General features: G+C 49.1%; 3 protein-coding genes across 7 annotated transcripts in view; 1 reads left to right on the forward strand and 2 right to left on the reverse strand.

Annotated features, from left to right (window-relative positions):
• Nucleotides 1-7,687, reverse strand: MAD2L1BP (MAD2L1 binding protein). The gene is made up of 4 exons (XM_037153996.2): nucleotides 7,388-7,687; nucleotides 3,463-3,877; nucleotides 2,672-2,937; nucleotides 1-944 (listed from the first exon to the last, which is right to left on the reverse strand). Exons 2-4 carry the CDS (start codon nucleotides 3,506-3,508, stop codon nucleotides 432-434), a joined length of 825 nt encoding a protein of 274 aa, XP_037009891.2. The 5' UTR covers nucleotides 3,509-3,877; nucleotides 7,388-7,687; the 3' UTR covers nucleotides 1-431.
• On the forward strand, nucleotides 6,438-15,529 carry GTPBP2 (GTP binding protein 2). 5 transcript variants are annotated; one of them, XM_037154015.2, is made up of 13 exons: nucleotides 7,927-8,123; nucleotides 9,803-9,829; nucleotides 10,082-10,266; nucleotides 10,628-10,736; nucleotides 10,933-11,130; nucleotides 11,414-11,588; nucleotides 11,744-11,963; nucleotides 12,385-12,520; nucleotides 12,657-12,715; nucleotides 13,333-13,504; nucleotides 13,883-14,047; nucleotides 14,272-14,493; nucleotides 14,852-14,941. In XM_037154015.2, exons 1-12 carry the CDS (start codon nucleotides 7,938-7,940, stop codon nucleotides 14,443-14,445), a joined length of 1,806 nt encoding a protein of 601 aa, XP_037009910.1. In that variant the 5' UTR covers nucleotides 7,927-7,937; the 3' UTR covers nucleotides 14,446-14,493; nucleotides 14,852-14,941. The 5 variants fall into 5 exon arrangements, with proteins under 5 accessions (XP_037009931.1, XP_037009910.1, XP_037009923.1 ...); XM_037154036.2 differs by lacking the exon at nucleotides 7,927-8,123 and adding an exon at nucleotides 6,438-6,645 and having other exon boundaries at nucleotides 14,272-14,945; XM_037154028.2 differs by lacking the exon at nucleotides 14,272-14,493 and having other exon boundaries at nucleotides 14,852-15,529.
• An 860-nt stretch (nucleotides 15,530-16,389) lies between these two features.
• Nucleotides 16,390-20,961, reverse strand: part of POLH (DNA polymerase eta) — a 37,835-nt gene continuing 33,263 nt past the window's right edge. The window contains exon 11 of the mRNA XM_037154045.2: nucleotides 16,390-20,877. Coding sequence (XP_037009940.2) covers nucleotides 19,983-20,877 — 895 coding nt within the window. The 3' untranslated portion in view covers nucleotides 16,390-19,982. The remainder of the gene's footprint in view (nucleotides 20,878-20,961) is intronic.

Consider the following 20,961-nt stretch of genomic DNA (forward strand, 5'->3'; position numbering starts at 1 on the left):
TCAAGTAGCCAAGAGTTTCAGGAAAATTTAATATGAATTCATTCATTTTATATTTAAGTTCATGAGTCACACCCACATTATGTTCCTGGTAAAAATTCTGAAAAGCCTCCATAGGCTTTTTCAGAAAAAGGGACACCTCCATAATTGTGTCTATGGGCCTACATTTGTTTTCCAACCCCAAACAAAAAAGTCTGCCCCAGCACCCTCTGGGAAATCAACCTCTGATTCAAAGAGATGTTGTTCAATGATTATGACAGTCCCAGTCACACCATCAGCCCACCAGGAAGTCTGTGGAAGGGAAGCAGAAAGCCAGGACAGAACCTTCCTCTCATCAGGAAGCAACTCTACTTCCAGGCAAGAGATGGGTGACTTGGTGCCACAGAAGGAAAGGTAACTTAGCCATTGTTTTCATGATTAAGAAGAATCCCCATTCACTCGTGAAAGCCTTTCAATGTCACTGGTGCCTGGAACCAAACGTAATCTTCCCAGGCTGTTACTGGGATGGAGGGTCTGCCACAGGAGAGGGTCACAGTCAGTTTGTGGCCCCGTATGGGCACTCTGTAGTTTAGCCTGGGTCGAAACCAATCTTCACCACAGTCACGGTGCCCCTGTGCCATAACAGTGGTGCCCATGAGTGGAGGAGCCTGCAGCTCACTGAAGGCATCAGCCATAAAAATGGCTCGGAAGATACGGCGCAAACAAGCTGCTGTGCTCAGGCTCTGGTCCATGCTGTTGGGGGCCAAGCGGGACAAGTCAAGCTCGTAGAATTCCTTTGGATTTAGAACACTGCCCCCAAGGAGGATCAGCACTCGTGGCACTAGTGTCCGGGCAAAGAGGCCCTCTAGGTGGCTGAGGACACTCTCCAGCTCTGCCAGGGTTTGTTGGCATTTCCTGCTGTTTGTCTCAGCGGTGGTCCAAGGTTTCTTCTTCATCATGTCCTCTACCTATGAAGACAATGTATGGTGAGAAAGAAAGCAAGGGAGGGGAAAGTTAACGACCCTTGAAGAACCCTGTTGTTTGGGATATAGTAGACTATGGGCCTGGATTTCCAGCTCAATGAACTGCTACAGCCAAGACACTGGGTTTTATCAGAGGACAATATATCAAAAAGGAAAATACATTCTTTGTACAAAACCAAACTGTCCCACTCTTAGAACAGCAAAGATCGTGTTTTGAAGTAGGAGGGCATCCAGAAATAAATAACTAAAGCAGTCAAGGAGTCCACTATTTGGTGGAATAGTATGTGGCAAAATTTTGCTGTTATAGGAGTGATAACAGAAACAAGGATTATTTGGTTTAATAAAGGTGATTCTGGAGTTGGTCTTCCAATTAAACATGGCAAATTGAGTACATGCTTATTTGTGCTCCCGTCTGAATGAAATACTACTAAGTGAAAGGAAAAAGAAGGGAAAGAAGAAAGGAGAGAGCAGGGGTGAAGGGAGGGAGTGAGAAAGGGAAGGAGGATGCCCAAGGGCAAAGAGACCTAGAGAATAGACAATAGTAGCCAAAGGCAACAACAAATTTTTGGAGGACAGAAAGCAGATGAAAGAGTTCAAATGCTGACAGAGGAGACTTCCATGAGAAGCAAACTGATTCACACAGCAAAACCCCAGACTCAGGAATTGCTTATGTAGGCACTGCAAAAGGCAAGAGTGAACATGTGGGGATTGAGTGAAAACATGAGGACCCTTGGATCACCTGCCAATCTCTTCCATCTGGAGAGAAGACTTTCTAACATTGATGTTTTAGGAGTCCTCCAAACAAACCAATAGGTTTCTACCCAATATCCTTGGTCTATCAGCCATGCATACAGAGTTTTCAATGGCTTATTCTTAAATATTTACCAGACATAGACTAGAAGCCTCTAACATGAAAGTCAGAGACCAAAACAAATAGGAAACAGACTCCAGAAGAAACCGAGACACTGCAAAAACAGAGGAGCCCGGGTTAGTGCAGCTCAGTGGGTTGAGTGCAGCTCAGTGGGTTGAGTGCAGCTCAGTGGGTTGAGTGCTAACCTGCAAACCAAAAGGTCACCACCAGGTGGATTCCTGGTCAGGGCACATGCCTGGGTTGTGGGCCAGGTCCCCAGTTGGGGGCCTGCCAGAGGCAAACAATCCAATGTTTCTCTCCCTCTTTCTCCCTCCCTTCCCTTCTCTCTAAGAAAAAAAAAAGGAAAAAAGAAAATAAACAGAGGAAAATCCCAAATATACAATAATTAATATCCACAGGCAAGAGAAGTTCACATAGACATGAAACATGCTACATGCAAAAATTAAGAGCCCCAAGACTATGACTGCCAAAAAAGAAAAAAAGTCATAGAAGTGTTGGAATATAAAGTCAAAGAAGTCCCTCAGAAAGCAGAACATAAAAAAAAAACAAAGAGATAAAAATTTGGAGAGAGAAGACATTAAAGTTAAAAGGTCAGTTCATGAAGTCCAAAGGCAACACAACAGGAGTTTCAGAAAAAGAAAACAAGAGATACGCTGGTGAGGGGTCAGTCTATCAAAGGTTGGAACGCAGGGAAAGTGACTGAAGCCGCAGGATGAAACATGCTCCTTAGGGCTGTTGAGGCTGAGAAGCCCAGGAGATTCCTTACACTTCCTTTCTACCTGGCTACCATCTAACAGCCACAAAGTCCCAACGCCAACTTTCTCCCAAAGCCTGTGCCTACCTGGGAAGAAGGTCTGCAGTAGAAGTGCTTAAGCTGTTCATAGGGCAGGGGAAGTTGCTGGCGTTGGTACAGGACATGCTTTAGGAGTTCACAAGTAAATCGACAGCAGCCTTCCCGGCTAACGGGCCCCGGAAACACCACTGGCACCAAGCAGTCTCGGGGGCGACATGACTCCGAAGGGTTGGGAGGTTCTTGGGCAGAGGTAGTCTCAAGTAGTTCTATCTGGGGGGCGTGGGTTTCCTCCGACTCCTCATACCACTCCAAATCTAGTGGGCGCACAGAGGGAGGAGAGAGAAAAATGAGAACCTCAAAAGCCCAAACCAGTCTTCTCCTTCCCTATCAGCCACCCGAACCCGGACACACACACATTCCCTCCACAAACGTCTGTGTGGGCGGAGGCGGGGAGATTCCTGAACCCAGTCGCCTAAAACGACTTCAGTGACGGCGGATGGTGAGAAAGCAGAGGCAGGGGTCCGCGTTGGGGGACAGAACATCTGAGACAGGGGACTGATGCTACTCTCAGAAAGTGGAGGCCCTGATCAGAGTTGAGAGCATAGTCGAGCGGGCTACAGAACGCCGCCGGACTGAAGGCAGAGTGGGGGTGAACCACTGTGATCCAGGGCTGGGAGGCGACAGTCACTCTGGCCGAACCAGGGCCGGGAGGGACACGGAGAAATGACGTCAAAGAAGACCGGCCAGAGAAAGGGCCAGGGTTTAAATGATGGGAGGGAACGGCGGTAGGAAATAAAAATGTCCCCCAAGTATCCCGAGATCCGGACCCCGTGCCTTACCTGAGACAGCAGCCGGGGGCACTACTTCCGGCTCCGGGGCTGCCATTGCGACCTCCTCCCTCTTCGCCGGGCGGTTTGAATGGGCGTCGCGCCGAGCATCATGGGAAGTCTGCTCCGCCGGGCCGGAAGGGGACGCGGTGTCTCCCTGGTGTGGTGCTGGCTGGGCTGAGGCGGGAGTTGAGCGTTGCGCTCACTCCCTAACCCGCTAGTACCTGTACGGAAAGCTTCCCCAACAAGGACACCGACGCATTCTCAGCCAGAGCGCTGCCTTCCAAAGGACACCCGCCCTCACGCGTCCTTTCTTTCCAGTGTTCACTCTTCATTGGACACCTACTTCGTCCCGGCCCCTGTCCTAGGTGCTGGACACCGTGACAAATAAGCCCAAGGCAGACGCTGTCCTCAAGGGATTCAATGCCTATAGATACAATACGACACGATGAATTATACCGTGGGTTTACAAGGGCTGTGGATGTGAAGAACACTAGTGCCTAACCCAGACGGGGTGGGAGTAAAGGGTAGTCCAGAGGAAATGTGCCCAAGACACTGATCTGTAGGATGGGGTAAAGGTAAAGAGGAGGACCTAGTGGTCCTGGAGAATGTTAGAGACAAGCACATGCTCTATTCAAGGAATGAAAAGAATTCAGGTTATAAAGAGTTAAGGCTGCCCTTGCTGGTGTGGCTCAGTGGATTGATCACAAGCCTGCAAACCAAAGGGTTACCAGTTCAATTCCCAGTCTAGGGTCTATGCCTGGGTTGCAGGCCAGGTCCCCAGTTGGAGGTGTGCAAGAAGCAGCCACACACCGATGTTTCTCTCCCTCTTTCTCCTCCCCTTCTCCTTTGTCTAAAGATAAATAAAATCTTTTTAAAAAAAGAGTTAAGGCTGTGGTGGACAAACAGGAGCAAGGTCATGACAAGGCTTTATAAGCCATGTTAGAGTTTCAGCTTGATCCTGTGAGGGAAGGAGAAGCTGCTTTGAAAGGTTTAAGTAGGAGAGTAGCATGATTAAATTTACATTTTATAAATTTAATCTCTACACTGGCTGCAGTGCTGAGATTAGATTACAGGTAGGATATAAAAGAGGAGGCAGGGATACCTGTTAGATCTAGCAACTTCAATTACCCAATGCATGGTGAAAGAGGCCTGAACTAGAGTAGTCACAGTGGGGTAGAGAGAACTGGGTGAACCCCTACAGATATTTAGGAAGTCTAAGGAGCATTACTGGTGATTGATCCCAGGAGGAAGAGGAGAGCTAGAGAGAGGCTTCCAAGAAGACAAGCAGGATTTTCACTTCAGCATCTCTGTGGCCAGTTGTGCTATTTGATGATTTATTGAGATGTGGGTAAGGAGAAAAGGTGAGTTCAGTTTTTGATAGGTTGAGTTTGCATTTAACTACACAAATATTTAAGAACATCATCAGGAATAGAGATAAGTATTTGAACATCACCAGCATGAGATTTGATTAGATCACCCAGAGAGGGTGTATAAAGTAAGGATGAGCTAGGATTCCAAAGACACTAACATTTAGAAGATGAACAGAGAAGGAAGAAGCTCTAAAAGACACTGAGGAGTTGCCAGAGAAGTATCAAGGAAAATAGATAAGCCTTGGCTGCTGTGACTCAGTGGATTGAGTGCAGGCCTGCAAAACAAAGGGTCACTGGGTTTGACTCCCAGTCAGGGCATGTGCCTGGGGGGGTTGCAGGCCAAGTCCGCAGTAAGGGGCGCATGAGAAGCAACCACACATTGATGTTTTTCTCCCTCTCTTTCTCCTTCCCTTTCCCTCTAAAAATGAATAAATAAAATATTTTTAAATAGATAAGTAGCAAGTCATAGAGGCCAGGAAAAGGGTGTGTTTCAGGAAGCAGGAACTAGAGATCAAAACCTACTATAAAAGTACAATGATTAAAATACTGTGGTATTCACTCAGGAATAAACAAACAAACAATAAAACAGAAGAGAGCTCAGAAACAGATCCATGTATAGGTAAATCTTAGTATATAATAAGGATGACTTTTCGAAGCAAATAACTTGAGACAACTCCCTAACCAATTCGAAGGGGAAAAAATTAAATTAGTTCCTACCACACATCCTACATAAAGACAAATTCCAAATAAGTTAAAATCTTATGTAAAAGTACTACACACACAGAAATAACTAGTTATATATCAGAAAAATTTTTGTCTGTATATATAAATACACATAGTTATGGTATATATAAATATACACCCCACAGTCAGCCAGTTCATAAGCAGCTCCTCCAGGAAACTAAACCACCTGCCATCTCCCAGGACTCTGATCTCCTCCTGGACAGACATCCCTGTTTACCTTACTTCTCTGCTAGGCTTCACTCCTGTTTGTGGTAAACCAGGTTGTCCAAGAATGGGGTATCGAAATGAGTTATTCCCTCCCATCTCTCAAAAGTTCTCCATTTAGCCCTGCCTAGTGTGGCTCAGTGGATTGAGTGCTGGCCTATGAACCAAAGGGTCTGAGGTTCAATTCCCAGTCAGGGAACCTGCCAGGTCCCCAGTGAGGGGCTCGCATGAGAGGCAATCACACACTGATGTTTCTCTCCCTCTCTTTCTCCCTTCCCCTCTCTCTAAAAGTAAATGAAATCTTTTTTAAAAGTTTATTTGAAAAAAAAAGTTCTCCTCTTAGGAGACAACAGGATTGGGATGAATAAAGTGAAACTGTGTGTTGGGGGTGGTTGAAAGAGACACAAAGATGAGAGACAAGTTTTATCAGGAAAGTGCAGCAGGACCTGCTTATCACAAGAGCCCAGAGCTGCCTGTACTAAGAGAGTTGGGATGATCTTAGCTTTCTCTTCCAATCCCCACCCTTCTTGAGACCAATCATTGAGTGCTTTGGTCTCAGCCTCTAACTAGCAGTTTTCCTGGTGGGGTTGTGCTCCTCCCTGACTAGGGTTGACCTCTACAGCATAATCTTCCTTTAGCTGAAGTGGGTTGAAGAGAAGTCACATGTGCTTTCGATTACTGAAGACCGCATAATTGGCCGGGTCTGCTAGGTTCTTGTACAGATTTTGGTCCTTCTGCCCCCATGTTTTTAGTTTGGGGCAGTTAGGCCACGTGGACAGCAACTCTATGATTAGTAAACTGCTTTTTTTCTTGTCGTCCTAGTGGGGAAGCCATGGACTCTACCAAATCTGAATCCCTAAAAGGCTCACCAGAGGTAAGCCACCGTTACCGCTTTTAATTTTCCAAGGAAAACTGAGGTCTGGAGGGATAGGCTGTTTTATTTCTTGGCTGTGTGTGAGCATCTCGCTGTTTGTGAAGCGAGGGGAAATGGACATACAATGAGTAGTGAGTCATGAGATAGCCATGGGCTGGGAATTGAACCCTGGCGTCCTGACTCCTTACCTGGCAACACTAACTTCACTCTGCCTTTCTAGTGTCTTGTACACTGGTTTATGTCGCTAAATGTGTTTACTCTTTGCTGACTGCCAGAGCCCTAAAGAGCAAGACGGACGGCTTGGCAAAAAAGTCAAAAGTCAGCAATCCTCTGGGGCCTTTGGCCAAGTTTCTATTCCCAGACACTTCTACGACCTCGTAGTGGTTGACGTAACCCAAGCCCCAGCCTCAGCCCCGCCCCAAGTTGTGGCAAGGCCCCTCCTATAGCCCTTGCTGTTTTAAAACCAAACTCGGTTCTCCCCGATTGGTTCTGCTTCAAAACAAAAAGGAGGGGAAGGACTCGCTGCCGGCATCCTTGTAGCCCTCAGGGAGCAAAGCTGGTTTATGGGGTCGGGCCTGGGGCCTACCGCGGTATCTTGGGCTGCTAAAACCAGCTCCCGGAGGGTGTCAGCAAGTAATAAAGCAGTGACTGCTGTGTAAAGGTGACAAAATCATAGTAACAATAACAGCCATAATTAGGCTAACCATCATCCGCCTCCGCCCTGGCATGCGCCCTGACTCACCCCCACGGCATGCGGACCATCGGGGAAGAAACTGAGGCAAGGGAGGAGCCAGCAGGCTGGAGGGACCAGTCGCCCTGAATTTGCACCTCTCCACGTCCAAAACGTCTGGGACTGCGCTAAAGGACCCAACCCAAGAGCCCCCTTAAAGCTTGATTCTCCAGTGATCCCCTGCCCCAAAGCCTTAGAAAAGGACCCGTTCAGACCGCAGAAACTGGGAATCAGACTACAGGTCCCTTAGACCTTTGCGCACAAAGGCGCGCTCCCCTTCTACGCCCCGAAGCCACCCGCGCCCCGCTGTGCCGCGATGGCTCCTGTGAGTTGTAGGGCGGTGTCGACCTCTTTCGACCGAGATCTGAGCTTGGAGGACTCTATATCCCGTGGTGCACCGCGGCTGTTTCTGACGCGCCGGGAGCGGGGGAAGGGTGGGGGCGTGGTCTGAGCGGGCCCCACCCCGCTCTACACTAGCTGGCCGGACGCAGTGGTAGCAGTGGGGGCGGTGGCGGCAGTGACGGGGGGGAGGGGTTGGGCGGGGGGCTGGCGGCAGCGGCGGATGGACTCACGGGTATCGGAGCTGTTCGGCGGCTGCTGTCGGCCCGGAGGGGGCCCGGCCATGGGCGGAACCCTCAAGGCTAGGGGGGCCGGGGGCAGCAGCAGCTGTGGGGGCCCGAAGGGGAAGAAGAAGAACGGAAGAAACAGAGGGAGCAAAGCCAACAACCCCCCGTATCTGCCTCCCGAGGTGAGCACCTGAGATGTGGCGGGTTGAGAGAAAACCACTCTTTCCCGTTCCTAGACCCCCCAAAAGGCGGGACCAAGAGAATTGATACCCCCTTCCGGTCCCAGGACCCCCAGAAAGGAGGGATAGCGAGACTGGCCCTCTCCCCAAGGGTCAGGACCCCAGGAAAGAAGAGTGGGGAGGAGGATCCTCCCATTCTAGTAACAAAACGCCAGTAGGAAAAATGGGAAAAGGAGATCCCACTCCCACCCCCTTGGGAAGAATAGAGTGAAATGCCCAGGCTCCATCCCTGAGTTGCAGGGAGGGAAGGTAGACTATATTCTGGGATGAGGAGGCAGAGTTTTCTAAACTTGTTCCATGGGGAGAAGGGGAGTACCTAGGAAAAGAACAATTCGTTCTGTACCTATGCCTGAGTACACATACACACAACATACACATCCAGAGAACAGTCAGATAGTCCTCCAGTTCTTTGCCTGTCCTATAAGGAAGTGGGGACTTCACGCCTCCATAAGGCAGAGAATAACTGCTACTTTGCCTATCTTAGGAAAGATGGACCCAAAGGAAGAACCTAAACCAGCGGTATCAAACTTGAGCATACATCAGAATCCCCTGGATTGCCGCCTCACCCCTAGAATTTCTGATTCAGTAGGTCAGAGGTCGGCCTGATAATCTGTGTTTATTACAAGTGTCTGGGTGATGCTAATGCTCCTAGTCCTAGGACCAGCACTTTGAATCTTCCTTGTACCACTTTTCTGAAGTCATCTCCGGCAAAATGAGGTAGAGATTATTGGTGAAGACCTGTTAGAGCTTGTAGTCAGAGGGCCTTGAAGGGGTAAATGATGACAGGAAGGGAAGAAGAAAAATGGCCAGGGAGGAGGGATGCAGAAATGCAGGAGAAGCAGAACAAGCAAATCTCATATCTTTTTGCATCTGAGAGGGGAAGACTCAGGGAGAGGATACTTCTGTTTTGGGTCACCTAAAATAGGGAAGAGGTACAGGAGGTTGTGGGGTAGACTCAGGATTTCACTTCAGCCGAGATACAAGGGTTAGGGGATAGGAGATAAAAGCCACAGTGAGTCTGTCCCCTTAATTATATTTTCTGAGTTACTTCTCTTTACCTCAGTCCCAACTTTGAAGTTCTGCCCTTGTCTCACCTGGGCTCCTCTCTCACTGGGTTTGCAGTGGCCACTGCTGAGTTAACCCTTTGGCTCTGGTCCAGAACCTCTTGCATCCTCCTACTCTTGGTTACATCAGCTGAGAGGGGTGGGCAGGAAGGAAGTAGTATCTCCCTGAGCAGTGGCAAAGAATGGCCTTAGCAGCCCAGACAGAGGAGATAGAGATTTCTGGGGACCACAATTTGAGGGCCTGATAGGGAGAAGGAAGGGGTGGTCTCACATCTAGGAAGAGCATACTGCCATTGATCAAAGAAAAGAGGAACTCAAGGTTCCATTCCTGGCTTAGAAGAGTGACTGTGTTCTTAGAGGCCTTTCCTTGAGAGAGGTCACATTGGGACTGAGTAGAGGGCTTGTCTGCCAGTGACCTTTGGCAGGCACATGCCTTGGCATATGCCACTGAGCCTTCCTGCTCTCTGGAGTGAGCTGCTGCCTGGGCCCCAGCAGGAAATGGGGAAGTAGGGGTTGGATCTGGACCGTGTTTGGTAACTGCTACCTGTTTTTTTTTAGGCTGAAGATGGAAACATCGAATATAAAGTGAGTCTTAGGGTGGGGAGGAGCAGGTTGTCCTTTTGGCAGATGACAGTTTCTCCGAGATCATTCCAACTTCATGATCTATAGTAATTTAGGGACATGGTTCAGGGTAAGGGCTTTGTTAGAGGGTGTCAGGTATGAGGAGGTTGAAGTGGGAGGGGAAGGTCCTGGTCCTTGCAGCAGGACAGGTGGTGAACATATGGGTTCAGGAGGAGCATCTCTGATCTCACCTTCTTATGCCTCACCTGCCCTAAGCTGAAGCTGGTGAATCCATCCCAGTACCGCTTTGAGCACCTGGTGACACAAATGAAGTGGCGACTCCAGGAGGGCCGCGGTGAGGCAGTCTACCAGATTGGGGTGGAGGACAATGGGCTGCTGGTGGGGCTGGCTGAGGAGGAGATGCGGGCTTCCCTCAAGACCCTGCACCGGATGGCAGAGAAGTATGCTTCCCTTCCCCCTCAGTTCTCTTCTCCCTAACTCTGGGGAGGACCCTCATGTACCCAGTCACCTAGGGCCTAGGGGCCAAAAAGGGACTTTCTTTCTGCTGCCTTCTCTAGACAGTGGGCAGGGCTAGTCTTCTGGGCTTCTCCACATTTGGACCTAGGCTTTGTGGCTCCTTGACTTAAGATTCGTTTCATTGTTTAGAGGGAGCTGTGGATGTGGGATCGATTGCAGCATGGTAGGGGAGGAAGAAGGTGTTGGGAGCTCTTTGGAATGTGCAGGAAAGCCACTGATCCAGAGCCAGGGTGGAAGGTGGGGGAGTACAGGTGAGATGCGGAAGCTGTGGCCTTGTTGTGATAGGGTTGGAGCAGACATCACTGTTCTCCGGGAGCGAGAAGTGGATTATGATAGCGACGTACCCCGGAAGATCACTGAGGTGCTGGTACGAAAGGTCCCTGACAACCAACAGGTGAGCACATACCCTTCTCTGCCTTTCACACCCATGCTTCCTGAGTGGGAGGGCCCTGTGATGGCAGCTCCCTCCTGGCCTGTGAGACTGGGGGTACCCAGTTTACCATTTGGTCCCCAGGGAGCAGCACTGCCCTTGACCCAACCTTGTCAGAGGTAAGGGATAGGAGTCCTTACCTCTGACAATTCATCCACAGTTTCTGGACCTTCGTGTGGCTGTCCTGGGGAATGTGGACTCAGGGAAGTCAACTCTGCTTGGAGTCCTGACCCAAGGAGAGCTGGACAATGGGCGGGGCCGGGCTCGGCTGAACCTTTTCCGCCACCTGCATGAGATTCAATCTGGTCGAACTTCCAGCATCAGCTTCGAGATCCTGGGCTTTAACAGCAAGGGAGAGGTGCATGCAATCAGCGGGACCCAGTGGGGCCAGACTATGAGGATGGGTTGGCAGTGGTGAGGGACAGAGTCCAAGGGAGACTTTTTGGAGAGTGGATGAGGCCCCGAGGGCAGTGAACAAACTCTGTCCTCCTTAGGAAACAAATGGGGAATCGACAGAATTAAATCAGAAATGGGGCTCAGGGTTGAGTTGGGGTCACCCAGGGACTGGTTTAGGTCCTGGCAACTCTTGAAGGGTTGGGGAGGCTGGCAGGGGACACTGAGAGCCCTGGGCTCTGGGCCAGGTGGTGAATTACAGTGACTCACGGACGGCAGAAGAGATCTGTGAGAGCAGCTCCAAGATGATCACCTTCATCGACCTGGCTGGCCACCACAAGTACCTACACACCACTATCTTCGGCCTCACCTCTTACTGCCCTGACTGCGCCTTGCTCCTCGTCAGTGCTAACACTGGGATTGGTATGAGGCATGGGGGCAGGGGCGGGACTGGAGGTGGATTCTGACTCTGCCCTGTGCGAGACCTCCTCAAACCTGGGAGCCAGATGAACTCTGCCCTTTTCCCTCTTCTCCCTCCCACGTTCCCTTCTGATGCCTGCCTTCCTTCTCTGAGGCAGCTGGCACAACAAGGGAGCATCTGGGGCTAGCCCTGGCCCTGAAAGTGCCCTTCTTCATCGTGGTCAGCAAGGTGGACCTGTGTGCCAAGACCACAGTGGAGAGGACGGTACGCCAGCTAGAGCGGGTCCTCAAGCAGCCTGGCTGCCACAAAGTACCCATGCTGGTCACCTCCGAGGATGATGCTGTCACTGCTGCCCAGCAGTTTGCTCAGTCACCCAAGTAAGTCTTTCTCACTACAGAACCCTGGTCCATATGGAAAGCTGCCATAGGGCCCCGGAGCATGGCATCCCACCTCAGGACCAGACCAGTTCTGGCTCAGTTCTGTGGTTTTGCAGGTTGGGATTGTGGAAGAGAGTCTTTTTGAAAGTGTTGGCATTTCCCCCAAGCCAGCCTGGAACTTGGGTGATGCCTGGGACCCTGGAGATGAAGTGCTGTGTCAGGAATTTGCCAGCTCTCTTGGGCTCTGGGATGGGTCCTTGGCTGGCTCACAGAGAGAGAGGTCCCACAGCTCCTGCAAAGATCAGCAGGAGAGGGGCCCCTAGCCACCCTGAAAACAGCTCACCTTTCCATGCATGGGGCTATAGCCTCTGCTTCCTGTTAGAACTTGCCTCATCCATCTATTCCATGCCTCCCTCTACAGTGTCACCCCTATCTTCACTCTGTCCAGTGTGTCTGGAGAGAGTTTGGACCTGCTCAAAGTCTTTCTGAATATCCTGCCACCGCTCACCAACAGCAAAGAGCAGGAGGAACTCATGCAGCAGCTGACTGAGTTTCAGGTGATTGTCCGCCCAGACAGGCAGTGAGCTGGGGAGCTAGGAAGGACTAATTCTGGCCAAGACCAAGTCTGTTTAGAGAGTTTGGACCTGCCAACACGACTTGCCAGGCCATTGATAGAATTTTCTTTGGCTTCAGGTGGATGAAATCTATACAGTACCAGAAGTGGGGACAGTTGTTGGAGGGACACTTTCCAGGTGAACTTCCTTGCTTGCTACCCACCCCACTCAGCCTTCATATACCCCATACACTGGAAGAAATGGCCCAAGGGAGACCCTGCAGTCGAACAGAGCCCAGCTAACAGACATGCTTGTCTGCAGACTAGGCTTTCACCATCAGAAGAGCTGGAGAAAGCTAGTCTGTTGGCTCATGAGGGAAGAAACAGTATTGTTGCTTTACTAGGAACCTCCAGGCTCCTGAGGGAGAAGTGTGGGTCCTGGGCCCCAGGAAGATAGCTAGAGTATATTTAGCTGACTTCACTCACCTTCAAGTAGGGAAATGAGAGGTTCCTTAAGGCTCTTTCCAAAGCAGAGGCTCAAGGGAATGTCTTGCTCTTTCAGGGATCAGGTGTTGAGTATCAAACCAGCAGGTACTCTCGGCCAGCCGTCGCTGCCCTTCAGAGTATTGTGACCCTTCAGAGTCTGAACTCTGAACTGGGGCAAAGCAAGCATCTCCCCTATCTCCAAGTCAGAATTTAGGGTCTCTCTCCCCCTGCTGAGGGACTCACCTTAGAAGGGAAGGAACGCTCTGGGTGACCCTAGCAGAGAAGTAAGGGATCCCAGGCTGACACTGTCATCCGCCCCCTGGGCTACAGTGGGATTTGCCGAGAGGGCGACCAGCTGGTGGTGGGCCCCACGGACGATGGCTGCTTCCTGGAGCTGAGAGTATGCAGCATCCAGCGCAACCGCTCTGCCTGCCGTGTGCTGCGAGCTGGGCAGGCTGCTACGCTGGCCCTTGGGGACTTTGACCGTGCGCTCCTTCGCAAGGTGAGGTGGGAGGGAGAGTTGGAGAGGGAACACAAAGAGAAGCACCTGGCTAAAGGGAACTCAAAGAAAACATGGCCTGTATCCCAAGAAACTGCTTTCACGGGCTGTCTGTGTTTGAAAAGATTTAGCATGCCCATAAAGGACAGATCACTAAATATGAATCACTGGGGTACAAGCCCAGTGTCCAGGACCCTAGATATACAAAACATTAGAAGGATTAGAGGACCTGGGAGGTGGGTAAGGAGGGGTTCCCTCTAAGAGAAGAGTTTTGAACGTTGTCTCCTGAGTTCCTGTGGCTGAAGTGCTAGAGGAAGGGGAGCCCTGGGAGCTCTGAGGGTGTGAGGGGTTAACGCCACGGCTGGGGCTGTGCCTCCCCAGGGCATGGTGATGGTGAGCCCCGAGATGAATCCCACCATCTGCTCAGTGTTCGAGGCAGAAATAGTCCTACTGTTCCATGCCACCACATTCCGGCGAGGCTTCCAGGTGACGGTACACGTGGGCAATGTCCGTCAAACGGCAGTGGTGGAAAAGATCCACGCCAAGGTGAGAGACCCAGCCATGCCTGTTTTTCCAGGGAAAAGTCAAAATTCTGCCTTCAGAAGGGCCTGCCCACAGACTCGTAGAAAACTCCCTGGTTCTACAAAAGGGACAGAGACCCACTTAGGGTGGGTAGAAGCCTGATAGGCCCCCAAGGGTGGAGAGCCCAGGCTGGTAGAGAATGGGACGGGGGGCTCTGTCCAGGGCCAGTGACTGCATATCTGCTGCAGGACAAGCTACGGACAGGGGAGAAGGCGGTGGTACGTTTCCGCTTCCTGAAACACCCAGAGTACCTGAAGGTGGGCGCCAAGCTGCTGTTCCGGGAGGGTGTCACCAAGGGCATCGGCCATGTCACTGATGTGCAAGCCATTGCAGCAGGAGAAGCCCAGGCCAACGGCTTCTGAACTCCTCCAGGGAGGCACAGCTCCATTGCTGTCCCTACAATATACAAGGTGACCGGCCATGCTGCCCCCTGTTGGCGGCTCTGTGTGTTAATAGGCTAGGGAGAGAGGGGTGCTCCCTGCCATCATTCTGGAGAGGTGCCAAGCTTGGTGTGGCCAGGGAGGGGCAGCCCTGAGGGAGAAGACAGGAGAATTCAGGGCAGTGCTCAGCAGCCATGTGTCCACCTGGTTGGCTCATCAACCCTGGAAACCCCGTGGCCTGTCTGCTAGAGGGAGCTGACCGTCACGACGTTGGCCCCGCCGTCAGGACTGGGAATGATTCACCAGTGTGGTCCCTGCATTTCAGGAATTGTCACAGCAACTAGGGGTGGTTCTCAAAAGCATTTCTTTTTCTATACCTCTTCTGAAGACCATTATAAGTTGCCATCTCTACCTGACTATGGACAGAAGACATCTGCTCCGGGCCATCTGGTGGCCCAGGGTCTGAAGAAAAGGCACAGGGACAGTGAATGGCAATGCTCCCATTCTGTACTGAGACGTGTGGCTGATTCCTTTGCTTTATGTCCCTTCCCTTCTTCACTCAAGGGCATTTCCCCAGTTTCTCCTCTCATAAGCCCACAGGTGCTATTTGTTGTGCTGGCCCAGGCCTGGGGGTGCCGAGCTAAGGCTTGGCATACTGAAGGTCGGCCACATGTCAGTTCTGTCCCCTCCTCTGCAGTGATCTGTTGGTTTTAATGCTGATCAAACAGTATGTCTTACTTCCCCAGACTGACTCACAGCCCCCATTCCTGCCACCCTCACCCTACTTCCCGCTCCTACACAAGAGAATGGGACGATTCTCTCGTTTTAGCAATTTGCAGTGACTATCCCTTCCCGCCGTTGCTGGGAACCTGGAGAAAAGGGAGAGATGCTGCCATGTTTCCTGCTCTTCGGGGCATGGACTCTTCCTTTCCCTTTGTCAGTGTCCTGGGTTCCCGTGGACTCAGGGATTTGTCGATTGAGGTTTCTCTGCATATATATATGTACATACATATATATATATTTAAATATACATATATATTGTACAGAATAAAAATGTTTTATTGAACACACTGTGTTTATGCTTAAGAGATAGGTTCGGCTTCCAGATCTAGATTCCAGTCCAGGACTAGAGATAAGTGAAACCCTGACACTGCTGAGCCCTGAGTGAGGAGAGAACTCATCTAATACCTCATTTGCTATTCCTTTCCTCCCTCCACATGATCAGTGTTCCAGTCCTGTGATCAAGCATTCAGGCCTGTGTTGCATAGTTCTTTGAGTGAACAAAACAGAAAGCAAAACTGCCACCCTTTTAGCTGAGATAGGCAACCACCCCACACTTGAGGAATTGGCCACTTGCTAATGGTTGCAGTGGTCAGGAGGCCTACTACTGTGTCAGAGATTTGGAAATTAGTATGCCAACTACTTAATGAAGAGTAGAATTTAAAGACATGGTAATCCAAGCCTCATGCTTTTCTAGCAATGCAGATAGCCTGAAGTGAGGTCTGTGTACTAAACTGGCTTCTTGGAGTTATGAATGCCACCTAGCCAACCTTTAGTCCCTTCTTCCTGAGTCTGTTCAGAGTACCTACCTGATTATCACAGTTTGTGGGTAGAGGAATAGGGTGTGATGTTAAAGTCAACTACAAAAAGCGGGACTGCATTTTGAATACTGAACTTTTCAAAAAAAGTTTAGTGATAAATGTGGCCCAAGGTCCCAGAACATCCTGCCTCCAGGGTATTAAAGTGATAGTTTTCCCTACCTCTCAAGCTCAGCTGCTTTTAAAAATACCACTGGTTCATCTTGCTGCTAAGAAGCCTACGGTTGAAGAACTTCCTCCTGTGGGTTTATCTCCTGTACAGTTGCTGAGCCATGAGGAAAGGTTATATTCAGCAAAAACTATATGGTTTTTGTTTGGGGCAGGCAGCGAAGTTGTGCCCAGAGACTGATTTCTGTCTTTGCCAGCAATTTATTTAGCACAGGTTCACTGTGGGAATTATAATTTCATAAGCCAGTGAGTAGTATACAATATTTTTTAGGTTTTATTTATTTTTGAGAGGGGTAGGGAGAGAGAAAGGGAAAGAAACATCAATGTGTGACAGAAACATTGACAGGTTGCCTCACACACCCCCAACTGGAGACCTGGCCTGCAACCCAGGCATGCGCCCTGGCTGGGAATTGAACTGGCAATCTTTTGATTCACAGGCAGGCATTCAATCCATTGAGCCACACCAGCCAGAACACAATATCTCTCTTAATAAGCCAAGTAAAGAAGTAATATATACCAAATAATAGATTAGCCACACTATTGTTCTAATCAAGGGGAGGTGAAGGAGTAAAGTCCAAACTTAATACAAAGTGTACCTTTTTATACCAAGAGGCACTCCAAAAAGTTGGCAGCAGAGCCACCAAAAAGCTGATCTCCAGCTGCCAGCACAAAAGTAAAAGTCCCCTGTTGCTAGAGCTCATCGCTAGGCAACCAGGGCAGGGGTGTCAGCAGGAGGGCTGAGGTGCCACGAATATCATCACTTCTGAGGCCCTGCGTGGGTTTAACACCACTGCACATGAGTAGGAGCAAATGTCTCCAAGGTTTCTAGAGAGTTTGTAGGTTAGTGAAGAGACCTCATCCAAACCAAAACTCTCAAATAATCCTCAAACTCTCAGTACTTACAGTCTAAATACCTTCTTCCATTGTTGCTTCTCCACAAGCTCCTATCAATAAGCTCCTGGTAGGACCCCAGCTGGGCTTCTGGCCGCCATCAACGACAGCAGATATGAAATGATGGCATCCTGGCATAATTCATTCTTATACACCACTGAATTAAAACAATTTTTCTTAGGTTATAAGTGAATTTGAAATATGAAACCTGCACATAATCACCTGTTAAAGAACAAAAATGCATTTTTATTTTTAAAATTTTCTAAAAGCTCTTCCTGGGTTAAGAAGAAAAATTTTAGAAAATCATCTCAGTACTTTAATGACACTCCTCCAGGAACTCCAGTGAGCCACTTCAGGTCAAGAGAACATTTGAAAGGATAAAAGCCCCCTGTCCCCCAGTAGTATGTATATTTTTATTCTTCTAGTCCCAGTAACCACCTATAATTTTTCATTATATATGTTTCATCCAATTAATATTAAGCATCTGTTATGTGCAAGGCACTGTGAAAAATTCTTGCCTCCAAGAAACTACAGACCTAGTAGGGAAAGGACGATGTATAGAGTAAATATTGTCTTTTATTAGACATTTAAATATTTTTGGAGGAAGATATTTCCTGTTAGACCTAGTGGTTTTCAATTGTTTTCCCCCTGCTTCAAACTAAAAACAGACCCCCCCCCCGCAGTTTATAAATAAGCTTAAAAAGCAGTTGATTTTTGTAGATCTATCTAAGGGGAGATAATGTGCACCCTTGTCCCTGCTTCTGCACTCCCTCATTGCCAGGTAACTTGGCTCATCTTCAGTGTTATTCAAGGGCCCCCATATCAGAAAAGAAAAAAAAACCCTGACTTTCCACATAGCAGAGACAAAAATTACAGCACTATAAATGCAGACAAGAGCAAAAAGCTACAATTCAAAACCCTAAGCTAAACAGTCACTTCAACAGGGAAACGTGAGCACACCAGTGACCCTGAAGGCCCAAGTACTTACCCTTTAAATTTGTAGTCTAGGGTCTAAGAAAATGCTCTCTACAAATCTGGCCAGCTGTTGGTTTCTTCTAGATCAGTATTTCTGAAACTTGAAGATATACCCTGAGGAATCTTGTTAATATACAGATTCTGATTCAGCTGGGGTGGAAGTGAAGCCGCGACAATTTTAACAAGTTCCCCGATGCTGCTGCTGCTCAACCTCACGCGAGTAGAGAGGTTCTAGAGGTAATCTAGTCCTGGTCATGACTACCCAGTCTAAGCAGGGTTCCTTAAGTGGTCCAGTAGCAATCCTGTACATTAGAGCAAGATGCAAGAGGTAGAAGGGCCAAGGCTAAAACTGTGGCTATCCACACAGTTTGCCTGTATGAAATTCAGAACCTGCTGAGTAGCCCGTCACAGAAGAAGGGGGGACATTTTTCTAAAAACTTTTTTACTCAGTTCCTTCTCTGCTACAGTACTTTAAGAAATTGTTCTTAATCTTCAGTAATCTGTAAGGCATTATCTCAATTCTGCTCATCTCAAAGACGAGGGAGAGTAAGGAAAGTGACTTGCTCCAGGCCATATACACTACCATACGAGAGGCAGTGTCAGGTCTGGAACCAGAGCTCCAAGGCTCCATGGCCCAGGTTTCAATTCAACTATATGACACTGATACAGGGTGCAGCCGGGGGGGGGGGGGGCGCAAAAAAGATTTGAAATGGTGCCCAGAATTCAAAGTGTATAGGAATATTGGAGAGACATATAAGATGTCCTCACCCCTTCCCCCCACAGGTGTGAGTTGGGGGGAAGGGACACATGCAGCAGAAACATGTAGGGCTGTTTCGTACAGCCACAGCCTTGCAGCTAATCCATGGCATTGTCTTTTAACATATCTATAGCCTTTGGCGGGTCACTTGGGTATGTTAAATGGCTATGACCAGGCTTGGAGCTAGGGGGATGAAGTCACTTCCCCCAAGATGTAACTGGAGGCAGGTCCCCCAAGTTACAGCGCCTGCGTAGGAGCTTGGAGAAGATTGGCTCTAGGACATGGGATGATTACTGCCCAGACTAACGATGGCAGCCCAGTAAACTTGTATTAATACAGAAATACTGGCAGGTGTAACTGATCTTGGGAGGAGTCGGAAATAGCGGTACAGAGGAAGATGGGTGCGAGGATTTAAAAGGCAGACACAGCAGCCATTGAGAGAGAGAGCCACGCGGTTTCAGCAGAGTGAGGACCCCCTCTTGGTGAGGTGAGAGGGTACCACAGTACTCTGGATTAACTAGAGATCCTGCCTGACACAGCTGACGGTACCAGGGGCCTGCAACACAGACGTGTGCTCTTTTCCTGATTTACGGTACCCGGAGTTGGGACAGTGGGAGAAGGGAGCGCTGTGTGGGTGTAGGTGTATATATTTTAGTGGAGGCGTTAGGCCTGAATAGCATTAAATAAACATTTTGTTTCCTTTTCACAAATCTCTGGCATTGAGAGATGTCTTTCCAATTGGCGGCGGACAGAAGAGCCCAGTAGATATTAGTATTTTGTCCTTGGAAGGGGCCCCTGTTGTGTAGCAGTTTTTGGCATCCCTAGGTGGGCCAAATATTGCCCCCCCTCCCTCGGACCTCTTGTTCAGTAACAACACTGCCCCCCTGAACACTTTATGGTTAAAAACACAAAGCAGTTGTATCTCTGGAAGACAAATTTTTACATTTCTCTTTGCAGTGAAATTAGAATCCATGCCCGTGAAGAAATAAAAGCCTACATGCAGTATTTAACTGAATTATTTTTCTTATAAATTTTTTATAGTTATGAATTTTCTTAAAAAGTAAACATATTTCCATTTCCCAGGTTACAGATAAAATATTAAAACAGCGCAGCAAGCCTGAGGACAGCACTTAGGGTGGTAATGGCTTAAAAAATGATTCCAAGGTCTGCATGCCCTCAGGCCTGTGGCGTTTATTACTAGAGGCCCAAGGGCTCTTAGGATTTCTTTTGCCTTGAGGAGAACTGGCAGGCACAACCTGCGGGCGTGAGGGGTGGGGCTGCAAAAAGGATTTCTGCAACTCCAGTGCAAAATGGTAGTCCATGTGTTCCGGCATCTCCCACACAGGTACCAGAGAGCCACACTTCTCACAGGGCACTTGGTCCTCAGTAACCAGCAGGCTTGTGGTGGCAGTTGCCTTCTGAGCGCCCTCCGGAGCAGACTGGGAGGTTAAAGAGGCAAGCCTGCTCCGGCTGTTTGGAGCCAAATCCATCTCTGCAGGAGTTGCTTTAAAGGATTCAAGCTTCAAAACCTCTTCACAGACGGGGGCAGAATCTGGATATTTTGTTGGAAAATACTTTGATAACTTTTTAGGGCTAGACTGCAGATTTTGTGGAGGGATGACAACCAAAGGATCATTAAGCTGTTTCTGCTTCAGAAGCAAACTTTTCTGCTTAAAAAAGGGCTCTATTCCTGTAGTACGGCTGGTTTGGAAAGGTAAGGAGAGCTTCAGTGGTGAATTGCTCTTGAGGGCCTGGGAAGTGGCAGTAAGGGATGAAAGTGAAGCATCTTTGACTTCCTGCTTTTCTGCAGCTTTTTGGAAAAATGATTCCAGAGAAGTGGCTGCTTTCTTAGTGGCTGTCACCGATGGGCCACTTCCCTGGGTCTTAGTTTCTGGACTGGCAACTGGCACCTTTGGCAGAGAACTTGAGTCGTTACTCAAGAAGACAGTGATGTCTGTGCAAGATGAAGGGGCAGAGGTGGAGAATTTGGTAGCACAGAGGAAAAGCATTGTGAGGGGAGGGGACCTGTATGGAAAGTAAAAGAACAAGATTAGCACCAGGTCATAGACTTGAATGATAAAAAATCACTGGGATTCTGGTTCTACCACA

The sequence above is a fragment of the Artibeus jamaicensis genome, unplaced genomic scaffold, assembly GCF_021234435.1.
Source record: "Artibeus jamaicensis isolate MK-2021 breed Jamaican fruit bat unplaced genomic scaffold, CSHL_Jam_final contig_484, whole genome shotgun sequence".
Classification (NCBI taxonomy): Eukaryota; Metazoa; Chordata; class Mammalia; order Chiroptera; family Phyllostomidae; genus Artibeus; species Artibeus jamaicensis.